Source organism: Scyliorhinus canicula, chromosome 6, assembly GCF_902713615.1.
Source record: "Scyliorhinus canicula chromosome 6, sScyCan1.1, whole genome shotgun sequence".
NCBI lineage: Eukaryota > Metazoa > Chordata > Chondrichthyes > Carcharhiniformes > Scyliorhinidae > Scyliorhinus > Scyliorhinus canicula.
Genome location: NC_052151.1, coordinates 35,606,398 through 35,627,517, shown reverse-complemented (window position 1 = coordinate 35,627,517; position 21,120 = coordinate 35,606,398). Strand labels below are relative to the sequence as shown.

General features: G+C 46.1%; 1 protein-coding gene across 1 annotated transcript in view; it reads right to left on the bottom strand.

Moving 5' to 3' along the window:
* The window catches only part of rev3l (REV3 like, DNA directed polymerase zeta catalytic subunit), a 244,539-nt gene that overhangs the window by 37,813 nt on the left and 185,606 nt on the right, over positions 1–21,120 (bottom strand). Inside the window, exons 19-22 of the mRNA XM_038799147.1 lie at positions 16,474–16,589; positions 14,806–14,924; positions 4,967–5,085; positions 2,484–2,625 (exon numbers count right to left, since the gene is read on the bottom strand). Coding sequence (XP_038655075.1) covers positions 2,484–2,625; positions 4,967–5,085; positions 14,806–14,924; positions 16,474–16,589 — 496 coding nt within the window. The remainder of the gene's footprint in view (positions 1–2,483; positions 2,626–4,966; positions 5,086–14,805; positions 14,925–16,473; positions 16,590–21,120) is intronic.

Sequence of the window (21,120 nt, the reverse complement as noted above, 5' to 3'; positions counted from 1 at the left end):
TTTTCCAATTAAGGGGCAATTTAGCGTGGCCAATTTGTCTACACTGCACATCTTTGGGTTGTGGAGGTGAGACCCACACAGACACGGGGAGAATGTGCAAACTCCACACAGGCAGTGACCTGGGGCCGGATCGAACCAGAGTCTCGGCGTTGTGACACAGCAGTGCTAACCACTATGCCGTTCCATGGACCAGGGAAGTTAATGGTAACCCATCCCCAAATCTCACGAGAAACTCAGATGCATGATCATCATTAGCTTTACCGGGAAAAAGGGCCATCTTGCTGTAATTGTAAGGGGCACTTTCATTATTTCATCCACTTTGTAGCAAGGCGGCAATATTTTATACATCAACTCTAGAGTAAATTTCATCAACTTCAACCCTCACGCCACAGTGGATGGCACAGTGGCTGGCACTGCTGCCTTACAGCTCCAGACACTCGGGTTCAATTCCAGCCTGTGTGGAGTTTGTACATTCTCCCCGTGTCTGCGTGGGTTTCCTCAGAGTGCTCCGGTTTCCTCCCACAGTCCAAAGATGTGCAGGTTAGGTGGATTGGCCATGATAAATTGCCCTTAGTGTCCAAAAAGGTTAAGTTGGGTTACTGGGATAGGGTGGAGGCATGGGCTCAAGTAGGGTGCTCTTTCCATGGCCGGTTCAGGCTCCATGGGCCAAATGGCCTCCTTATGCACTGTAAATTCTATCATTCAATTCATCTGAAGCTTTCCAGCTAAATTATAACAGGTACTAGGAGTCCATGAAGTGCTGACTAAGAGTAAACTTTCTAATCAGATAAGATTATTGAAACATCGGAGTAAACATTTCTGCAAAACATTATATTGCCTAATTTTTCTTTTTGTTCATGAGTTTTCATGAAGCTCTCAATTTTTCCTTTTAACCCACAAAGGTAAAGTTTATTAACATAACTATTTGCCACGGTTACGATTACAAAGAACAAACAGTAATTCCACTGGGCCTTTGGTGAAACAGTATAATTTATACAGTTCACTGCTTTGCAAAGCAAAAAACATCTTATTCAGCCAAAAATATTTTAATTACTTTATTATTGGCGAGGAGGTGCAGAAGTGGGACTGTCAAAGGTCTAGTGATCCATGGGCCCAGGTTTTTTTCTGTGGGGCATGGGTTCAAATGCCACTTCTGAGCCTTTTAGTATAAAATGTTAATATGGTCCTGGCTAATGAGCCTATGCAAGGCGGAAGATTTACAATGTGGTCACTGTTTTAAAACACACAGAAATCCAGATGGCTTATGTGGCGTACTAAAAATGTTATTTGTTCACGAGACGTGGGTGCCATAGTGCTGTTAGGATTATGTATGTGTGATTCCATGACCATGTCAGGCGGTTGCTTAACTAATCTGTGTGGGACAGCTCTTCCAATTTTGGCACAAGCCCCAGATGTTAGTAAGGCGGACTTTGCAGGGTTGGGTGTGCCATTGTTGTTTTCTAGGTCAATGCAGAATGGGCTGTCTGGTTTCATTCCTTTTATTACACTTTGCAGCAGTTTGATGCAACTGAGTTGCATGCCAGGCCAGAGGGCTTTGAAGAGTTGTGGATCTGAAAGTAGGCCAGACCGGGTAAAGACAGCAGGTTTTCTTCCCAAAGGTCATCAGTTGGATTTATGGCTACTATAAACTTTTAACTCATGATTTATTAATGGATTCAAATTCCAGCAGCTACCATGGCGGGATCTGAACCCGTGCCCTCAAGAGCATTAGCTTTGGGCCTCTCAACTACTAGCCCAGTGACATTACCACTAAACCAACACCTTCCTTTCCCCTTGTGTTAAAAAGATTTCCAAAAAGTAGTTCTACTTGAAATGAAAAATGAAATGAAAATCGCATATTGTCACGAGTAGGTTTCAATGAAGTTACTGTGAAAAGCCCCTAGTCGCCACATTCCGGCGCCTGTCCGGGGAGGCTGGTACAGGAATCGAACCGTGCTGCTGGCCTGCTTGGTCTGCTTTAAAAGCCAGCGATTTAGCTGAGTGAGCTAAACCAGCCCCTACTTGAATTTCAGACAACTGAATTGCTGGAAAATGATTAGATGAGAGGCAGTCCAGGGCATGGGCTTGTTGCTGCGGCCTGTCCTTAGCTTCCATAAAATCATTGACTCACTGCAAAATGTTCAACTGAGCATTATTTTTAAGAACTCTATTTGTGGTCAAAAGATATGGTGCCAGCAATGTCATCCATTTTCCTGGCGTGTGTGATAAAAGTAAAGAAAAGCTTTGCAAGAGTTTCCTCACTATTTTTGCCGTTCATGACAATTTCAATATTTGAAAATTATAAATGCCACAGGAAAAGATTAAAGATGCCATCAGTATTTGTTTTAAATATACTGCGATATTAGCTTAACATGTTCTAAACCAGTTTACATTCTACTTGGGTAATGCAATAAAAATGAAGTTGTAATTGTAGCAAACAACAGGAGCATTCCTGCAGCAGGCACAGAGCTTGAACCACTAACCTGTGAACCTCTGGTTAGCACATGATAGAACAAGATACCGAACAATCGTGCCAGTTCACTTGTCCTTCCGATTAAATCCAGCTGTTCCAGCAACTGTAGATTTCCACGTACATGGCAAATATAATGATCAACCATCTTCCACCTGTAATAATAAAATAAATTCCTAAACTTCGGCAACACCAAAACACACCAGAGGTTAATGGATTTATTCTGGAATTATGCCTACAAAGGAATTCGCACTTGTATCGATAGAAAGCCATGAACAGAAGATATTCTTCAAAATTTATTTTTGCTGAATGGAGAAATGTACTTCGTCATTTAATAAAAAAAGAGAATAAATCCAACCTCAGTCTTTTCTGTTTATGCTGGCAGAGCACGTAAACACCGAGAAATGGGGTACAATCTCAATTTCAGGATATAATATGTACATTCAGAAACATAGCAGTCACACTTACGAACAGTGTCCATAAGTTCCACTGATCGTTTAGTTTATCAAATCGTATGACAGTGATAATACTGCCAGTTGCATATAAATACACACCTGGATTCTCCGTCTCGCCGGCAGCGGAATCACGCCCACGGATTTCCCGACGACACAGGGGTGCCCACAATGGGGAACCCCATTGGCTGGCTGACAGGACGGAGATCCCACTGCTGTGGCAGGGGTACACCACACCTGAAAACGGGTGCAGCAGGACGGAGAATCCTGCCCACGATATCTCACTCCAAATGCTGACTCCAGATCATGACGGACATGAACACCAATATGGACTAACGTGGCATCCAACGAGAGTGCAGAAGGAGGCCACCGGGCCCATCAAGTCTGCACTGGCTCTCTGCAAGAACATTCTACCGAATTCCACTCCCCTGCTTTATCCCCCATAACCATGGTCATTGTTTCTCTTCAGATAGCAATTTCATTCCTTTTTGAATACTTTGGTTGAACCCGCCTCCACCGCCTCGGAAAGTTTTGTTCCAGACTCCAACCACCCTCGAGTGAAAAAAGCTTTCCTCATCACTTCTACTCCTTTCGCCCATTGTTTTGAATCTGCACCCTCTAATTCTTGATGCTTTCAAATCTAAACAGTTTTTCAGTATTTACCCTGCCCATACCCCTCAGGACCTTGAATACCTCGAACAAGTCTCATCTTAGCCTTCTTTTTTCCAACGAAAACAATCCGAACATCTCTAATCTATCCTCATGCTATCCCTGGAATAATTATTGAGTGTCTCCTTTGTACTCTCTCCATGCCTTTGCATCCTTCCTCAAGTATGGCACCCAGAACTGGATAACAACACACATGGTCTTGGTTGCTGCTGCTGAATGGTCTCCATTGCCTGTGAATACGTATGAGCTGATGAGCTCCAAGCAGGCATGTTTGTGTCCTCCTGACGCTTGGGGTGGAGATGAGCATGCATGGAATTTGTAATATCTGATCTTTAAATCAAATTTAATATTTTTAGATTATGGAATTAAAGTAGCCAGTATTTTTACTTTGTTGGTGTTCCATGTTTGATACTACTGGATTTTGGTGCATCAACATCAGGTTGCTTCGTCTCTAAAGGTATATTTAAATATACCTAGATTGAGTAACCTAATTGAGTATAGTCATGGATCTGGAACAGAACCTCAATTTTGGTTAAGATCCCAAAATAGAACCCAACTATTTCCATTTGGTAAAACTGTGAGGAAATGTTACTGTACCACAGGAGTAAGAACACTGACCAGTAGACAGATTTTATATTAGAACAAACTTACTTTAAACATAAAATTAAGCACATTAACAACAAAGAAATAGCTTAACAGTTAACAGGCAAAACAACTCAAGTTGCCATCTAAAACCTGCCTCTACATTCCAATTAAGCAACCCAAATATAAAACCTGCCTCTACATTCCAATTCAGCAACCCAAATATTTCAAATAACGCTTATGTATAAAGTCAACAACCAGGTTTTACTTGCTTATCTTAGTGCAGTGTCCTTAGAGAGAAACCTTTATTTTAGGACCAAGCTTTTGCTCATCTTAGAGCCCTGGAAGCAACTCCTTTGCCCAGACAGACCTGGTCCCTCCCATCAACTACACCAGTTGCACTCAAATCTCACACTATTCTTTTGTCTCTTGTTACAAGATATGCCTTGATTTATTTAGCCAGGCTCAAACTGTTGCAACATTACATTAGCTCTCTATCTGCAAACAGGTAATATTTGTTAATATCTATTAGCAAAACAGACAGCCTGCAAAATCAGCGATTTAATTACAGCTCGAGCAGACATAGTGCCTCTAAACATTTGAACCTAGGTTTTAATAATATTACTGTAAATCACAAACTATAGAATATGATGATCCATCACAGTAAAGAATACATTTGAACCTTATTATTATTAGACTAGGAGTCAAACAGTTGTAATCTGGAAATCAAAATATAACCAGATCCAAGCATGCAAGTTAACTATTAAAATGCAGCTTCAGGGCAAAGATTTACCTGTACAAGTCGGTCTTATTATCAAACCAGTCAGACAAGACGCGGAAGGAAAAGAGTGGAAAACGCTGATGAAGAACATGAAAGACCACATTCTCAAAAGAGTAATTATTGAGAGCAACCTGTAGGAAGAAAAAAAAAAGACAATATTGCACAAGAATCACTGCATTCGTACACAAGTCTAGACATTGTACAGTTTCCGAACATTGTACAGTAGGCCATTCAGCCCCTTGGGCCTGATCCCACCATTCAATAAAATAGTGATTGGGGGCAGCACGGTAGCATGGTGGTTAGCATAAATGCTTCACAGCTCCAGGGTCCCAGGTTCGATTCCCGGCTGGGTCACTGTCTGTGCGGAGTCTGCACGTCCTCCCCGTGTGTGCGTGGGTTTCCTCCGGGTGCTCTGGTTTCCTCCCACAGTCCAAAGATGTGCGGGTTAGGTGGATTGGCCATGCTAAATTGCCCGTAGTGTCCTAAAAAGTAAGGTTAAGGGGGTTGTTGGGTTACGAGTATAGGGTGGAAACGTGGGTTTGAGTAGGGTGATCATTGCTCGGCACAACATCGAGGGCCGAAGGGCTGTACTGTTCTATGTTCTATAATGGCTGTTCTGTTTGCATTGATTTTCATTTCCTTACCAAACAAGAAACTATCTACCTCTGCCTTAAAAATATTCAGCGGCCCTCCCCATCCACCGCCTTATGAGACAAAGTCACACAACCCTGAGAAAAAAAAAATCATCTCGGTCCTAAAAGGCCTACTCCTAATTTTAAAACAGTGCCCCCTAGGCCTGGACATTCCCCGTAAGAGGAAATATCCTTTCTATCGCCATCTTGTCAGGATCTTGTATATTTCAATCAAGTGCAAGATAAAATAGGACTGAGTCAGCCCGGCTTCATCACGGGGAGGTCACTTCTGACAAATCTGTTGGAGTTCTTTGAGGAGGGATCAAGAAAGTTAGACAATGGAGAATCAGTGGACGTGATTTATTTAGGTTGCCAGAAGGCCATTGACAAGGTGCCGCATTGGAGACTGTTAAGAGCCCACAGTGTTAAGGGTAAGATCCTGGCATGAATTAAGGATTGGCTGACTGGCAGAAGGCAGAGAGTGGGGATAAAGGTTATTTTCCAGGATGGAAGCCGGTGGCTAGTGGTGTGCCTCAGGGGTCGGTGATGGGACCATAACTTTTCACTGAAGGCACTGTTGCTAAGTTTGCAGATGATACAAAGATCTGTAGAGGGACAGGGACAGGGGGCTGCAGAAGGTCTTGGACAGGCTGGGAGAGTGGGCAAAGAAGTGGCAGATGGAATGTGGAAAAGTGTGAGGTTAGGCACTTTGGAAGGAGGAATGGAAGCACAGACTATTTTCTAAATGGGGAAATGTTTAGGAAATCAGAAGCACAAAGTGACTTGAAAGTCCTTGTTCTCTTAAGGTTAAACTGTAGGTCCAGTCGGCAGTTAGGAAGGCAAATGCAATGTTACCATTCATGTCGAGAGGGCTAGAATACAAGACCAGGGATGTACTTCTGAGGCTATATAACTGAGATACCCTCAATCACGACACAGGAGAGAAGATAGATGATTCAAAGGCTTTAATCATCTGAGAACTGTACAGCAGCCGAGAAATGTGCTCATCACATGTTGCCTGAGTGAGCCTTATCTTATATACCGTTTCCTGGGGGCGGAGCCAGAGGCGGAGCCCCCCAGGGTTCCAAGCCCGGTCTTAAAAGGGCCAATGCATTAAAGGTAAGGTACCATTATATCAGCTACTGATAACATTCATCACATTCACCCCCTATTTTAAAAAAAACACATAGTCCGTAGGGGGTGAAGTGGAGTTACAAGTTCAGTCTTGCGGGTGGTTTGACTGTCCGTGCTGACTTTCTCTGCTCCAGTGGTGGTGCCGTGGATACGGTCGGTATTGATGGTGGTATATCCGGGAGCACGGTTGACTGAGCCTTTGCCTGCCTTGGAGCGGGGGGGGGGGGGGGGGATATCCGGGATGAGTAGGATGATTGGTGCCGGCGACGGCAGGGGGCGCTATGGAGGGGGCGCTGTCGGGGTCGGCGGTCAGGGAGGGGAGAGTCGGTAGGAGGGGGATAGTGTCGGGGTCGGAGGGCAAGCCAGCGGGTGCCAGGTCTCGCAGGGAGACGGTATCCTGCCTGCCGTCGGGGTGTTCGACGTAGGCGTATTGAGGGTTTGCGTGTAGCAGTTGGACCCTCTCGACTACGGGATCGGATTTATGGCTCCTCACGTGCCTCCGGAGTAGAACTGGTCCCAGAGTCGTCAGCCAACGTGGAAGTGAGACCCCAGAGGTGGACTTCCTGGGGAAGACAAACAACCGATTGTGAGGGGTGTCGTTCGTGGCCGTACAGAGGAGCGACCTAATGGAATGTAGGGCATCGGGTAGGACCTTCTGCCAGTGGGCAATTGGGAGACTCCTTGACCGTGGGGCTAGGAGGACGGCCTTCCAAACTGTCACGTACTCCCTCTCCACTTGCTCGTTTCCCCGTGGGTTACAGCTCGTCGTTCTGCTCGAGGCGATCCCCTTGCTGAGCAGATATCGACGCAGCTCATCGCTCATGAACGATGTACCCCGGTCGCTATGTATATAAGTGGGGAAACCAAACAGTGTGAAGATGCTGTGCGGTGCCTTGACCACGGAGGCAGAGGTCATATCGGGACAGGGGACAGCAAAAGGGAAGCGGGAGAACTCATCGATGACGGTGAAGAAATAGATGTAGCGGTTGGTGGATGGGAGGGGCCCTTTGAAGTCCACACATAGTCGCTCAAAGGGCCCAGAGGCCTTTATCAGGCGGGCTCTGTCTGGTCGATAGAATTGCGGTTTGCATTACGTACAGATCTGGCATGCCTTAGTCATGGCCTTGACCTCCTCTGTGGAGTAGGGAAGGTTGCGGGACTTGATGAACTGGGCAAGCCGGGTGACCCCCGGGTGGCAGAGGTCATTGTGGATGGCTCTCAGGCAGTCTTTGTGCGCGTTGGCGCACGTGCCGCGGGACAGGGTATCGGAGGGCTTGTTGAGCTTCCCCGGGCGATATTTGAAATGAAATGAAAATCGCTTCTTGTCACGAGTAGGCTTCAATGAAGTTACTGTGAAAAGCCCCTAGTCGCCACATTCCGGCGCCTGTCCGGGGAGGCTGGTACGGGAATCGAACCGTGCAGCTGGCCTGCTTTAAAAGCCAGCGATTTAGCCGTGTGAGCTAATATCGATTTAATATCGTACGTGTAGGTGGAGAGCTGGATCCTCCACCTCAGAATTTTGTCATTCTTTAATTTGCCCCGTTGTGCGTTATTGAACGTAAACGAGACCGACCGTTGGTCGGTGACGAGGGTGAACCTCCTACTGGCTAGGTAGTGCCTCCAGTGCCGCACGGCCTCCACTATGGCTTGTGCCTCCTTCTCGACTGCAGAGTGCCGAATTCCCGAGGCGGTGAGGGTTCGGGAGAAGAACGCTACTGGTCTGCCCGCCTGGTTGAGGGTAGCAGCCAGGGCGACGTCTTGGAAGGGAATGGCTTCGTCCACCGCGTGCATGGCGGCCTTGATGATCTCGGCCTTGATACGGTTTAAAGCCGACTGGGCCTCAGCTTTCAGGGGAAAAACCGTGGTCTTAATGAGTGTCCGCATATCTGGGGACCCACTGGGCGTAATAGGAGAAAAGCCCCAAGCACCGTTTGAGTGCCTTGAGGCTACGGGGGAGGGGGGAGTTCCTTAAGGGGACGCATGCGGTCGGGGTCTGGGCCTAAGACCCCATTTTCCACGACGTAGCCGGGGATGGCTAGCCGGGTTGTGTGGAACACACATTTCTCTTTGTTGTACGTGAGGTTGAGGGCCTGGGCAGTCTGGATGAACTTCCTCAGGTTAGCATCGTGGTCTTGCTGGTCATGGCCGCAGATGGTGACGTTGTCCAAGTACGGGACGGTCGCCCGTAAGCCGTACTGGTCCACCATTTGATCCATCGCCCTCTGGAAAACGGAGACTCCGTTTGTAACACCAAAAGGGACACTGAGGAAGTGAAACAGCCGACCGGCTGCTTCAAAAGCCGTGTAGGGGCGGTCCTCTGGGCAGGTAGGAAGTTGATGATATGCCATTTTAGGTCGACCGTGGAGAATACCCGATACTGGGCGATGTGAGTCACCATTTCTGCTATGCGGGGAAGTGGGTAAGCATCGAGTTGCGTAAAGCGGTTTATGGTCTGGCTATAATCCACTACCATTTGTTGCTTTTCCCCGGAGCGGACTACCAATACTTGAGCCCTCCAAGGGCTGTTGCTGGCCTCTACGACGCCCTCTATTAGTAGCCGCTGAACCTCTGACTTGATAAAAGTCATGTCTTGGGTACTGTACCGGCGACTCCTGGTGGCAACGGGCTTACAGTCGGGAGTGAGGTTCGCGAAGAGAGTGGGTGGCGCAACTTTGAGTGTCACCAGGCTGCATACCGTGAGTGGGGGCAGGGGTCCGCCAAACTTCAGTGTCAGGCTCCGGTGGCTGCACTGAAAGTCCAGACCGAGCAGCAGGGAGGCGCAGAGTTGAGGAAAGATGTAAAGTTTAAAACGGGAGTATTCAGCGCCTTGAATTGAGAGGTCAGCGATACAATACTCCGTGATTTGGACCGAATGGGACCCAGAGGCGAGGGCGATAGTTTGGGAGGCGGGGTGGGTGCGCAGGGAGCAGCGTCTTACCGTGTCTGGATGGATAAAGCTTTCCGTGCTCCCGGAGTCGAATAGGCAGGGAGTGTCGTGGCCGTTGATTCGCACCCGCATCATCGAGTTACGCAGGTGTTTCGGCCGCGATTGATCGAGCGTGATCGCTGTTAGTTGCGGGTAGTCAGAGCCCTCGGTTAAGTCGGACTCACAAAATGGTCACCTGGAGTCACAAAATGGGCGCCGCCGTCGGTCGCACGTGTCGGGATTCAAAGTTGGCCGCATGTAGTAAACACAGCTTGCGAGCGCCGTCGACATCAGTCACTGAGGAGTCAATATAGTCCTCAAAACACCGCAGCCAATATTTAAACATTTCCGGGGCTTCCAGAGACCGAGCGTCCAGGTTGAGTTTCTCCGGCTTTAGAGTGCTGTCCATCTTGATGTGTCAGATGATTAAATTGAGATACCCTCAATCACGACACAGGAGAGAAGATAGATGATTCAAAGACTTTAATCATCTGAGAACTGTACAGCAGCCGAGAAATGTGCTCATCACATGTTGCCTGAGTGAGCCTTATCTTTATATACCGTTTCCTGGGGGTGGAGCCAGAGGCGGAGTCCCCCAGGGTTCCAAGCCCGGTCTTAAAGGGCCAATGCATTAAAGGTAAGGTACCATTATATCAGCTAATGATAACATTCATCACAATAGCGCTATGGTCAGACCCCATCTGGAGTATTGTGAGCAGTTTTGGGCCCTGTATCTAAGGAAGGATGTGCTGGCCTTGGAAAGGGTCCAGAGGAGGTTCACAGGAATGATCCCTGGAACAAAGAGCTTGTCGTATGAGGAACGGTTGAGGACTCTACGTCTGTACTGGTTGGAGTTTAGAAGGTTGGGGGGGGATCTTATTGAAACTTACAGGATACGGAGAGGCCTGGTTAGAGTGGATGTGGAGGGGATGTTTTCACGTGTAGGAAAAACTAGAAGCAGAGGACACCATCTCAAATTAAAGGGACGATCCTTTAAAACAGAGATGAGGAGGAATTTCTTCAGCCAGAGGGTGGTGAATCTGTGGAACTCATTGCCGCAGAAGACTGTGGAGGCCAAATCACTGAGTGTCTTTAAGACAGAGAATAATAGGTTCTTGATTAGTAAGGGGATCAGGGGTTATGGGGAAAAGGCAGGAAAATGGGGATGAGAAACATATCAGCCATGATTGAATGGCGGAGCAGACTCGATGGGCTGAGTGGCCTAATTCTGCTCCTATGTCTTATGGTCTAAGTCACCCATCACTCTTCTAAACTTCAGTGGAAACAAACCCAGTCTGTGTAACCTTCCTTCATAAGACAACCCACTCATTCCAGGTATCAAGCTACTAAACCTCCTATGAGCCACATCCAAGCATTAACATCCTTCCTTCAATAAAGGAGACTAAAATTGCACACAGTATTCAAGATGTGGCCTCACCAATGCCCAGAATAACTGAAGCCTGACATGATGGTAATCAAGAGTGTGTCAAATAAAGGTATCACCGAATAATGATCATGTTGAAAATTGCTCTGTGGAGATATGTTTGAGGGCCAGAAAGACAACATGCATAGTAAATGTAGATTATGGTTCAGAGTGGGAAGCTGACTGCTTGTAGTTGTCAGTTACTTGAACCGATCAGAAGTTGTAAACGTTCCATCATTCCTTTAAAGGTGGGTAGTATGCAATCTACTAATTATGGCATGATATTGCGAATATGTAACAATGTTTAAATTATAGAACATAGAACATTACAGCGCAGTACGGGCCCTTCGGCCCTCGATGTTGCGCCGACCTGTGAAACCATCTGAAGCCTATCTGACCTACACTATTCCATTTTCATCCATGTGTCTATCCAGTGACCACTTAAATGCCCTTAAAGTTGGCGAGTCTACTACTGTTGCAGGCAGGGCGTTCCATACCCCTACTACTCTCTGAGTAAAGAAACTGCCTCTGACATCTGTCCTATATCTACCACCCCTCAATTTAAAGCTATGTCCCCTCGTGTTGGTCATCTCCATCCGAGGAAAAAGACTCTCACTGTCCACCCTATCTAACCCTCTGACTATCTTATATGTCCCTATTAAGTCACCTCTCAGCCTTCTCCTCTCTAACGAAAACAACCTCAAGTCCCTGAGCCTTTCCTCGTAAGACCTTCCCTCCATACCAGGCAACATCCTAGTAAATCTCCTCTGAACCCTTTCCAAAGCTTCCACATCCTTCCTATAATGTGGTGACCAGAACTGCACGCAGTACTCCAGGAGCGGCCGCACCAGAGTTATGTACAGCTGCAGCATGACCTTGTGGCTTCGAAACTCAATCCCCCTACTGATAAAGGCTAGCACACCATATGCCTTCTTAACAGCCCTATTAACCTGGGTGGCAACTTTCAGGGATTTATGTACCTGGATGCCGAGATCTCTCTGTTCATCTACACTACCAAGAATCTTGCCATTAGCCCAGTACTCTGCATTCCTGTTACTCCTTCCAAAATGAACCACCTCACACTTTTCCGCATTAAACTCCATCTGCCACCTCTCAGCCCAGCTCTGCAGCTTATCTATGTCCCTCTGTATCCTATAACATCCTTCAGCACTATCCACAACTCCACCGACCTTCGTGTCATCTGCAAATTTACTAACCCATCCTTCTACACCCTCTTCCAGGTCATTTATAAAAATGACAAACAGCAGTGGCCCCAAAACAGACCCTTGCGGTACACCACTAGTAACTGAACTCCAGGATGAACATTTGCCATCAACCATCACCCTCTGTCTTCTTTCAGCTAGCCAATTACTGATCCAAACCGCAAAATCACCTTCAATTCCATACTTCCTTATTTTCTGCAATAACCTACCGTGGGGAACCTTATCAAATGCCTTACTGAAATCCATATACACCACATCAACTGCTTTACCCTCATCCACCTGTTTGGTCACCTTCTCAAAAAACTCAATAAGGTTTGTGAGGCATGACCTACCCTTCACAAAACCGTGTTGACTATCGCTAATCAACTTGTTCTTTTCAAGATGATTATAAACCCTATCTCTTATAACCTTTTCCAACATTTTACCCACAACCGAAGTGAGGCTCACAGGTCTATAATTACCAGGGTTTTCTCTACTCCCCTTCTTGAACAAGGGGACAACATTTGCTATCCTCCAGTCTTCCGGCACTATTCCTGTCGACAAAGACGACATAAAGATCAAGGACAAAGGCTCTGCAATCTCCTTCCTGGCTTCCCAGAGAATCCTAGAATAAATCCCATCTGGTCCAGGGGACTTATCTATTTTGACATTTTCCAAAATTGATAACACCTCCTCCTTTTGAACCTCAATTCCATCTAGCCTGGTCGACTGAACCTGAGTATTCTCGACAACATTGTCTTTCTCCAGTGTAAACACTGATGAAAAATATCCATTTAACGCTTCCCCTATCTCCTCTGATTCCACACACAACTTTCCACTACTATCCTTGATTGGCCCTAATCTTACTCTAGTCATTCTTTTGTTCCTGATATACCTATAGAAAGCCTTAGGGTTTTCCTTGATCCTATCCGCCAACAACTTTTTGTGTCCTCTCCTCGCTCTTCTTAACTCTCCCTTATATTTTGAAGATCAATGTTTTCCCCCTGAACCATACTCAGTAGCGAGTGTACTAACGAGCTTCCTTTTTCATTCAGCTTCTAAAGTCTTTCATTGTAGTTGGCAGTAGGAGTGTGCAGGGTGGCATGGATTCCTTTTAAGAAAAGTAATTAAGGATTCAGCTGAAGTGCCGACAAGTGTTTGCTTATACATCCTAATCTCTTAAAATATTTATGTAGAATGTTTCAAAATAAAATCGCAGTGTGGGCCAAAATGCAAAAAAATTGTTTATCAATTATAAACTGCTTCTCACATGAATGAACGATTAAGTGCGGCTCGGTGGCTAGCACTGTTGCCTCACGGTGCCGAGGACCCGGGTTCGATCCTGGCTCAGTGTGGAGTTTGAACATTCTCCCAGTGTCTGCGTGGGTCTCACTCCCACAAGCCAAAAAGATGGATTGACCACCAAATAGGTGGATTGACCACGTTAAGTTGCCACTTAATTGGAAAAAAATTGGGACCTCAAATATTTTTTTTTAAAATGAATGATGAATAAAATCTAAATACAGCCAGTGTTCCTATAGTAAAAGAGAGAAAGCTTGTGAACAAATACAAGAATGATATTCATGCTTCCTTTCGCTCTGTCCAAATTTGCCAATTTTGGAAGGACATTTACATAACATATAAAGAGTAAGGAACACTGCTTAATGCCACCAATGTTCCCCAGACAGTTTTGGCCTGTGCTGCAAGTTATTTCAAAATGTCCCTCAATGTGTCCCAAAAGGATGCGTAACCAAGCACTCGTCGTCATTTCAGCTGAAATTCCAATGACTGTTCGATTAGAAGCCATGGAACCTAATTAAAACATTCAGGAAGTTGCAACAGAGACTTCAGAACCTGAAAGAAAAAGAGATTATTTAGGAAATGTTACTACACAGCACAGTTTAGGAGAACGTCTTTTGCCTGAAAAGATAATTTGTTTAAATTTACATTTGAAGATTAAACCTGTCTCATTCCCCCAACAAAAGGACAACTGTTCTTTCAGAACCACTTTAGTACTAGAGGAATGTCACTGTTTGCACACGTTATGAATACCAAGTGCAAACAAAGCACAGGAAGCAGTTGCTTGTGATTTTATTGCCAGTATAAAATAAGCCAATGCAGGATTGTTTTAACTCTTTGGAAACCTGTTTAAAATGGAGACCAGCACATTAAACATTGGTTCCCCAGTACAAGTGAGAGAGATAGTAGCATACACGCTTTTAAACTTGAATGCACGTTTTCTGTTGATCATCGACATCATTTATTGCAAGGTTATTTTAGTGTATTGTTATGACACAATGCACAGGACACCATTTCCTGTTAAACTCATAGGTGACAAGATAACAGGGCTCAGCTCAACCAATCCTCAACAGTGTTTGGACAAATAGAAATCAATCATTTACCCATTTCAACATCCCTTCAGTTTCTTACTTTCAATCATCCAACTAATCTTGATCGTTGATATAGTTTCTACATCAGCTAATGCAAAGTTACTCAGTTTGTGCCACTTATCCATCACAAAAGTGAGCAGTTACCTCGCTCCTCATCATTCTCCATACATTCAGAATGATCCGTCCCACAACGTTGATCTCAGACATGGCAGTCGCACCGTATTCATCTCTTTCTGGAGCAAACCGATTCTCTTTATCATCATCTAATCAACAGAAGAAATGAGAATTTCAATACACACTTTCAATTTTCTTTATAACTTCCTTGTACCACTGTACAAGTCTTAAAATGTTTGCCAATCACCAGTATACGTAATAATGGTAATGCCTGATTGAGTATTTTAACATAACTACAACTTTGATAGATCTTAACTGGGACTCAATCATTAATGTGAAACCAAGATAAACATTGCTTTAAAGCTTGTGTGGTAATTTATCATTCCCTTTTTTAGCACAGATGCAATTTGTTCCAAACTCTGCGGGTGGAGGGGGATCACCTAGTATAGGGCCAGGTAGAGAAGTTGATCTCTGAGCCACATAGTGGGAATAAGGCTGAGAGACGGGGGGGAGGGGAGGGGGGGGGGGGGGGGGGGGGGTGCCTCTCAGCCTGATTGAGGGATCCATCAAGGGCAGGGGATGGCCGCTAAGAGCCACTTCCTACCCATGATGCCAAACCCATACCTCCCGTGACTTGCCATGCTGCAATCCCACTCCCACCACTCACCTTTTGCCTGAGCCACTCGTTGATCCTGGGCAGAGTGCATTCTTGTCGGCAGCCAGTGCCTTCCTGGTGATAGGTATAGGTAGAAGCTATAGTGTGCTGATGTGTATAAAGTGTGTAATGCTGAAACTAAAAACTTCCAAGGTTCACAGGTTAACAAGCCAAACGGTCCACCCTACAGGATTGCATATATATTGCGTTGCTGAGCAACAAAGAGCTGCCAGCCTCAGATAGGAGGACTTCTGCCCTCCGGGTCCTTGATCCTGGGAAAGGCCTGCTGTTGTCCAGTTAAGTGACTGATTGTTATTTAATGCAGCGGTTCTTCCCCAAATAGTGACACCACGGGGGAGACCCCGTTATCTACATTAAACTCTGCTTGGGAGATGGACAGGAATGGACATGGTCAGCTCAAAGAGGCTCAAGGACTGTGATCTCTAAATATCAAACGGTTCCCCTTTATTGTGTGAACTTTTACGGCTGGTATATTTCAGTTTCTACAATATCATTTTGCAATACCTGATAGTGTTCATTGGTTTGATTGATCGGTGTATAGTTATGCTAGTCTGTTCAGTGATCTCTATTTGCTGTACACCTGCAGATGCAGTAAGAGAGTTAGCGATTGACACCATATATGACTCTGGAATACTCACCGCCTTCTGCACTTTCTATGAATCTCAATTACACCCACCCACCACTTCAGTTTTTCTCTCCCATCAGCAAGTCTCTTTGTCTCCCAGTTGCATGCTAAATGTCAAAAGGTGTTGTTATGCTGAAATTATTAGAACAAGGGTCAGCCACATAAGTATGAGGGAGAGAGAGAAATAGAATGATATACTGATAGGGTTAGGTGAAGGTGGCTTGTGTGGAGCAGAAGGGCTGGAACAGATCTGCTTGGCCAAATGGTCCATTTCTATGCTGCAAATTCTGTTATTTTATGTAAGGCGACTTATTAACAGGTATCCCTTGTACACTATTTAATGCCTTTGCTTCTTTTTTCTCAAAAAGTGTATTTGTCAACTTTAAATTAGTATTACCTGGAATACGGGAGGTCATTCGACAAAGATCAAATTCTAACGCAGCAGCTCGCTGAAAAAGGTAGCCCCAAGAATGTATCTGAACTTCATATCCCAGTAGAATATCAGGATCGTACCTAACACAAGTTCAAGAAGATTATTTAAGAATCAGCTATCTATTCAGTTTCACTGCTTGCGCAGAAAGATTAAAATACATGGTGCACAGATCATTTGGAAAGTTATATTTTCAGAGAGAGTAAACTTCAAAGGCACTGGGCGGGTTACTCCATTTCACCGGCTGGTCAATGGGGTTTCCCATTGAGACAGACCCACGCTGTCAGGAAACCCCCAGGCTGCCAGCAAAATGGAAAATCCTGACAACAGAGAATCCAACCCACTGTTTCTCAGATGCTCTCAGCAGCCTCAGCCTTACACTCACTCTTGCACCTTGCCCCGTACATGGTGTCTGTGTGTGTACCCTCGCTCAATTCTTTCGAAGAACGCAAGACAGCACAAGTACAAAGGAGGGGGAAAGAGCATTTGCAGCAATATCTTCTCTTCTCACCTCTCCCCACAGCTATCTCCAGAGACCCTACCAAGGTTCTAACCGTGGTTCTCTCCTATTCCTCATCCACAGTGATATCTTCCGATGACATGGCGGCAGGAATATGACTTCACTGCTGAGAGCTTCAATTATCCACCACTTCTCTTGACCCCTTTCCTGTCTGTATTGTCAGGCTGTTCATCTAACATCCGAACCTGGATGAGCTGCAATTTTCTCAATTGTCTTCAGAAGCACCACAAACACCATTCCCTTGCCACCAGTTCCATCCCCTTCCCTGGCCACCATCTCATGCTGGACTCAACTTTTAACAATCTCAGCTGCTTACCACTCTGCGAACTGAGCCCCTGATCCCATATCTCCGCCAATAAATGCTGCCAACTTTCACCACTGCAGCATCATCCGTCTCAGCCCACTGTTCTCTGTTGACACACAATCACAAGTGCCAAATTCTATAAAGTATCAGTCATGACTCAGTTGGTGGCGCACACACCGCTGAATCACTGAATCATATGCTTCCATATTCAACTCCAACTCCAAGGCTTGAGCACAAAAATCAAAGCTGACACTCCTGTACAGTACTGAGGGAGTGCTGCACTGTCGGAAATGCCATCGTTCATTTGTGAAGGGGAGGCAGCTGAACACTAATATATGGAGGCTCTTGAACGTTATTATGATGCCGGCGGTGGAAGGGGAGGCAGAGATAGTGGTGGCGCTAGATGCGGAGAAGGCCTTTGATAGGGTCGAGTGGGGGTACTTGTGTGAGGTGCTGGAAAGGTTCGGGTTTGGGGAGGGGTTTGTCAGTTGGGTGAGGCTGTTGTATGAGGCTCCGATGGCGAGTGTGGCCACGAATAAGAGGTCGGAGTATTTTTGACTATACCGAGGGACGAGGCAGGGGTGTCCCCTGTCCCCCCTACTTTTGGCGTTGGCAATTGAACCCCTGGCTATGGTGTTGAGGGAGTCGGGGGATTAGAGGGGGCTGATCCGGGGTGGGGAGGAGCACCGAGTGTCGCTCTTTGCGGACGACCTATTGTTGTATGTGGCGGACACGGTGGGGTGAATGCCGGTGGTGATGGGGATTCTCCGGGAACTTGGGGATTTCTCAGGGTATAAGCTTAACTTTGGGAAAAGCGAGCTGTTTGTGGTACTCCCAGGGGACCAGGAGGGGGGGATTGGGAGGCTCCCACTGAAAAGGGCGGAGAGGAGCTTCAGGTACTTGGGGGTTCAGGTGGCCAGGAGCTGGGGGGGCCTTGCATAAGCTAAACCTCAAGGCTGGTGGAGCAAATGGAGGAGGAGTTTAAGAGGTGGGACATGCTGCCGCTGTCTTTGGCGGGTAGGGTGCAGTCAGTCAAGATGACGGTGCTCCCGAGGTTTCTGTTCCTGTTCCAGTGCCTCCCCATCCTTATCCCGAAGGCCTTTGGCGGGTTCCTGAGTTGGCACAGGGCAGGTGTCAGGAGGCTGGGGGACCTGTTCATAGACGGGAAGTTTGCGAGCCTGGGTGAGGTGGAAGGGAAGTTTGGGCTCCCCCCGGGGAGCACCTATATGTACATGCAAGTAAGGGCGTTTGTCAAGAGGCGGGTGGCGGGGTTCCTTCTGCTGCCGCCACGTGGGGTTCAGGACAGGGTGCTCTCGGGGGTGTGGGTTGGAGAGGGGAGGATCTCGGAAGTGTACCAGGTGATGCAGGAGGTAGACGAGGCCTCGGTGGAGGACCTGAAAGATAAATGGGAGGAGGAGCTGGGTGAGGAGATTGAGGAGGGGACGTGGGCGGATGCCCCAGAAAGGGTGAACTCCTCCTCTTCGTGTGCGAGGCTTAGCCTCATACAGTTTAAGGTGTTGCATAGGGCTCATATGACCGGGACAAGGATGAGCCAGTTTTTTGGGACCGAGGACAGGTGTATTAGGTGCTCAGGGAGCCCAGCAAACCATGTCCACATGTTCTGGGCATGCCCAGCACTGGGGAGTTTTGGAAGGGTGTAGCAAGGACGGTATCGAGGGTGGTAGGATCCAGGGTCAATCCAGGCTGGGGACTCGCAATATTTGGGGTTGCAGTGGAGCCGGGAGTGCAGGAGGCGAAAGAGGCCGGTGTTCTGGCCTTTGCGTCCCTAGTAGCCCGGCGGAGGATTCTTCTTCAGTGGAAGGATGCGAGGCCCCCAAGCGTGGAGGCCTGGGTCAACGATATGGCGGGGTTTATTAAATCCCCAGTTAGTTGGCAAATATTGATTCTTCAATCATCATCATAAAAACAATTATTTGGTCATTATCACATTGCTGTATGTGAGAATTTGCAAACGAGCTTGGTACTTGATAAAATTTTGTTGTCTTCCAACAAGAAATTTTCACCGGACGTACACAATGGTCACATTAATTTAAAAAGTTCAATCAAATTTCCTTCAATGCGTCCTTAGATGGCATGGAGATTAAAGGTTTGGAGAAGATTGTTCGAGTTCCAGTTCTTAACTGTTCTTGGATTAAAAGAAAAGGAATCAGCAAAGGAAACACATTGACGTGCCACATCTCTTACATGACAAGTGACTACACTTCAAAAGGTATTTCATTGTCTGAAAGTTTATTTGCGACATCCAGTGGTTATGAATTAAAGTCTTTATTTTCTTCAGTGAAATCAAGTCTTTAAATTCCTTCATGGTCTCTCGTCAAGGAGTTGGAACCTGCACCACCCTAATGCCCTTAGTCTTTCTAACTGGTCATTTCCGTTCATTCCACAATCGCCGCACTCTCAAGAACTCTGGTCCTCCACCCAACTCTCTCCGGATTAATCTTGTAAACCCAGCTTTTGTTCATTGCTCCTCTTCCCTATCCTCAAGGCTCAGCACTATTACTTTCTTTTTTTTCCAAGTGACTTGGGCAATTTAAATGATGCTTTTTCAAAGCAACTTATATTTTTGGGGCACAAGTGAAATGGGCATTGGTGTAACAACATTTGCTTCATCCAGAGCTGCCAACCTTTCCCAACAGAAATCTGTATCCCAGATACCTAATCAGTATTTTCATTTCAAAGAAAAAGTGCCCGTCAATCGGAAGTACAAATCTAAAACACGAATGGAAAATGCAAATCTAACGCTGTTACATAGATGAACGAGTGGGTGCTATCAAATTAAGTTTCAAACATTCAGTAAATCTAATAATGAAAAATTCTATAATACTGCACAGAGAACAATGCAGCAGGGTTTAAATTACCCATCTGTGTTTTTAAATTATTAAGGATAGAATCTGGATACACACAGAGCACAGCAGAACCAAAAGGTAAATATCAAACATTTATAAATTGCATCACATCATACAATTTCCGATGCTGTACAGGCCTTCGATGATGTAGATGATCTACACTTGCGACTGTGTACTGCAGTCGACCCTCAAAAGTGATTTTTAAAAATCCCAATACAGGCACCTCGACGCGAGACTGTGCAAATGATCACATGGCACGCACGCGCCCTATAGTGTGTGGGGCGGAGATGAGAGGGGGTGGGGCCTCTGCGCGGTGCCCTGTCTTCCAGCAGTCGTTGCCAAGGAAACCGATCGAAGCGTTTCTAGAGGAATGCATTCACTGCTACTTGCCAATCAGCACCACTTCCCACCTCCCCTCCTGCCCCTCGACCCCACAAAGCCGGCCAGCCCTTTATATGCCTCTTAATATTTTTTTCCTTCCTTCCCAAAAAAAACTCCTCACTTAAATGCTCTCCTTCAGTGGCGTGTCAGGTTGGATTTGGCAGAAGGCTGCAGTGGATTGCGTATTTCAACGCGATAAATCGCTTTGCCATATTCAAGCAGATTTTCCGTATTCAACAGCATATGTCCCTCAGATTTATCCCAAATATCCGTACAAATAGATTTACTTTTAAAACTCGCAACGAAAGTAGTGAATAAAAATGGTAACGCTCATATACAAATCTAAACCTGTGACCAAAAGTATCCACTGTGCACTCAGAACAGATCATTCAGTGCCTCCACTCAATTTCAGTGCAAAAAAAAGTTCAGAGACGGTGGGGCAGTGATAATGTTACTGCACTAGTAATCCAGAGGCCCTGGCTAATGCTCTGGGGCCATGAGCTCAACCATTAAATTTGCTCTCCAAAGTGTTCACACATTCT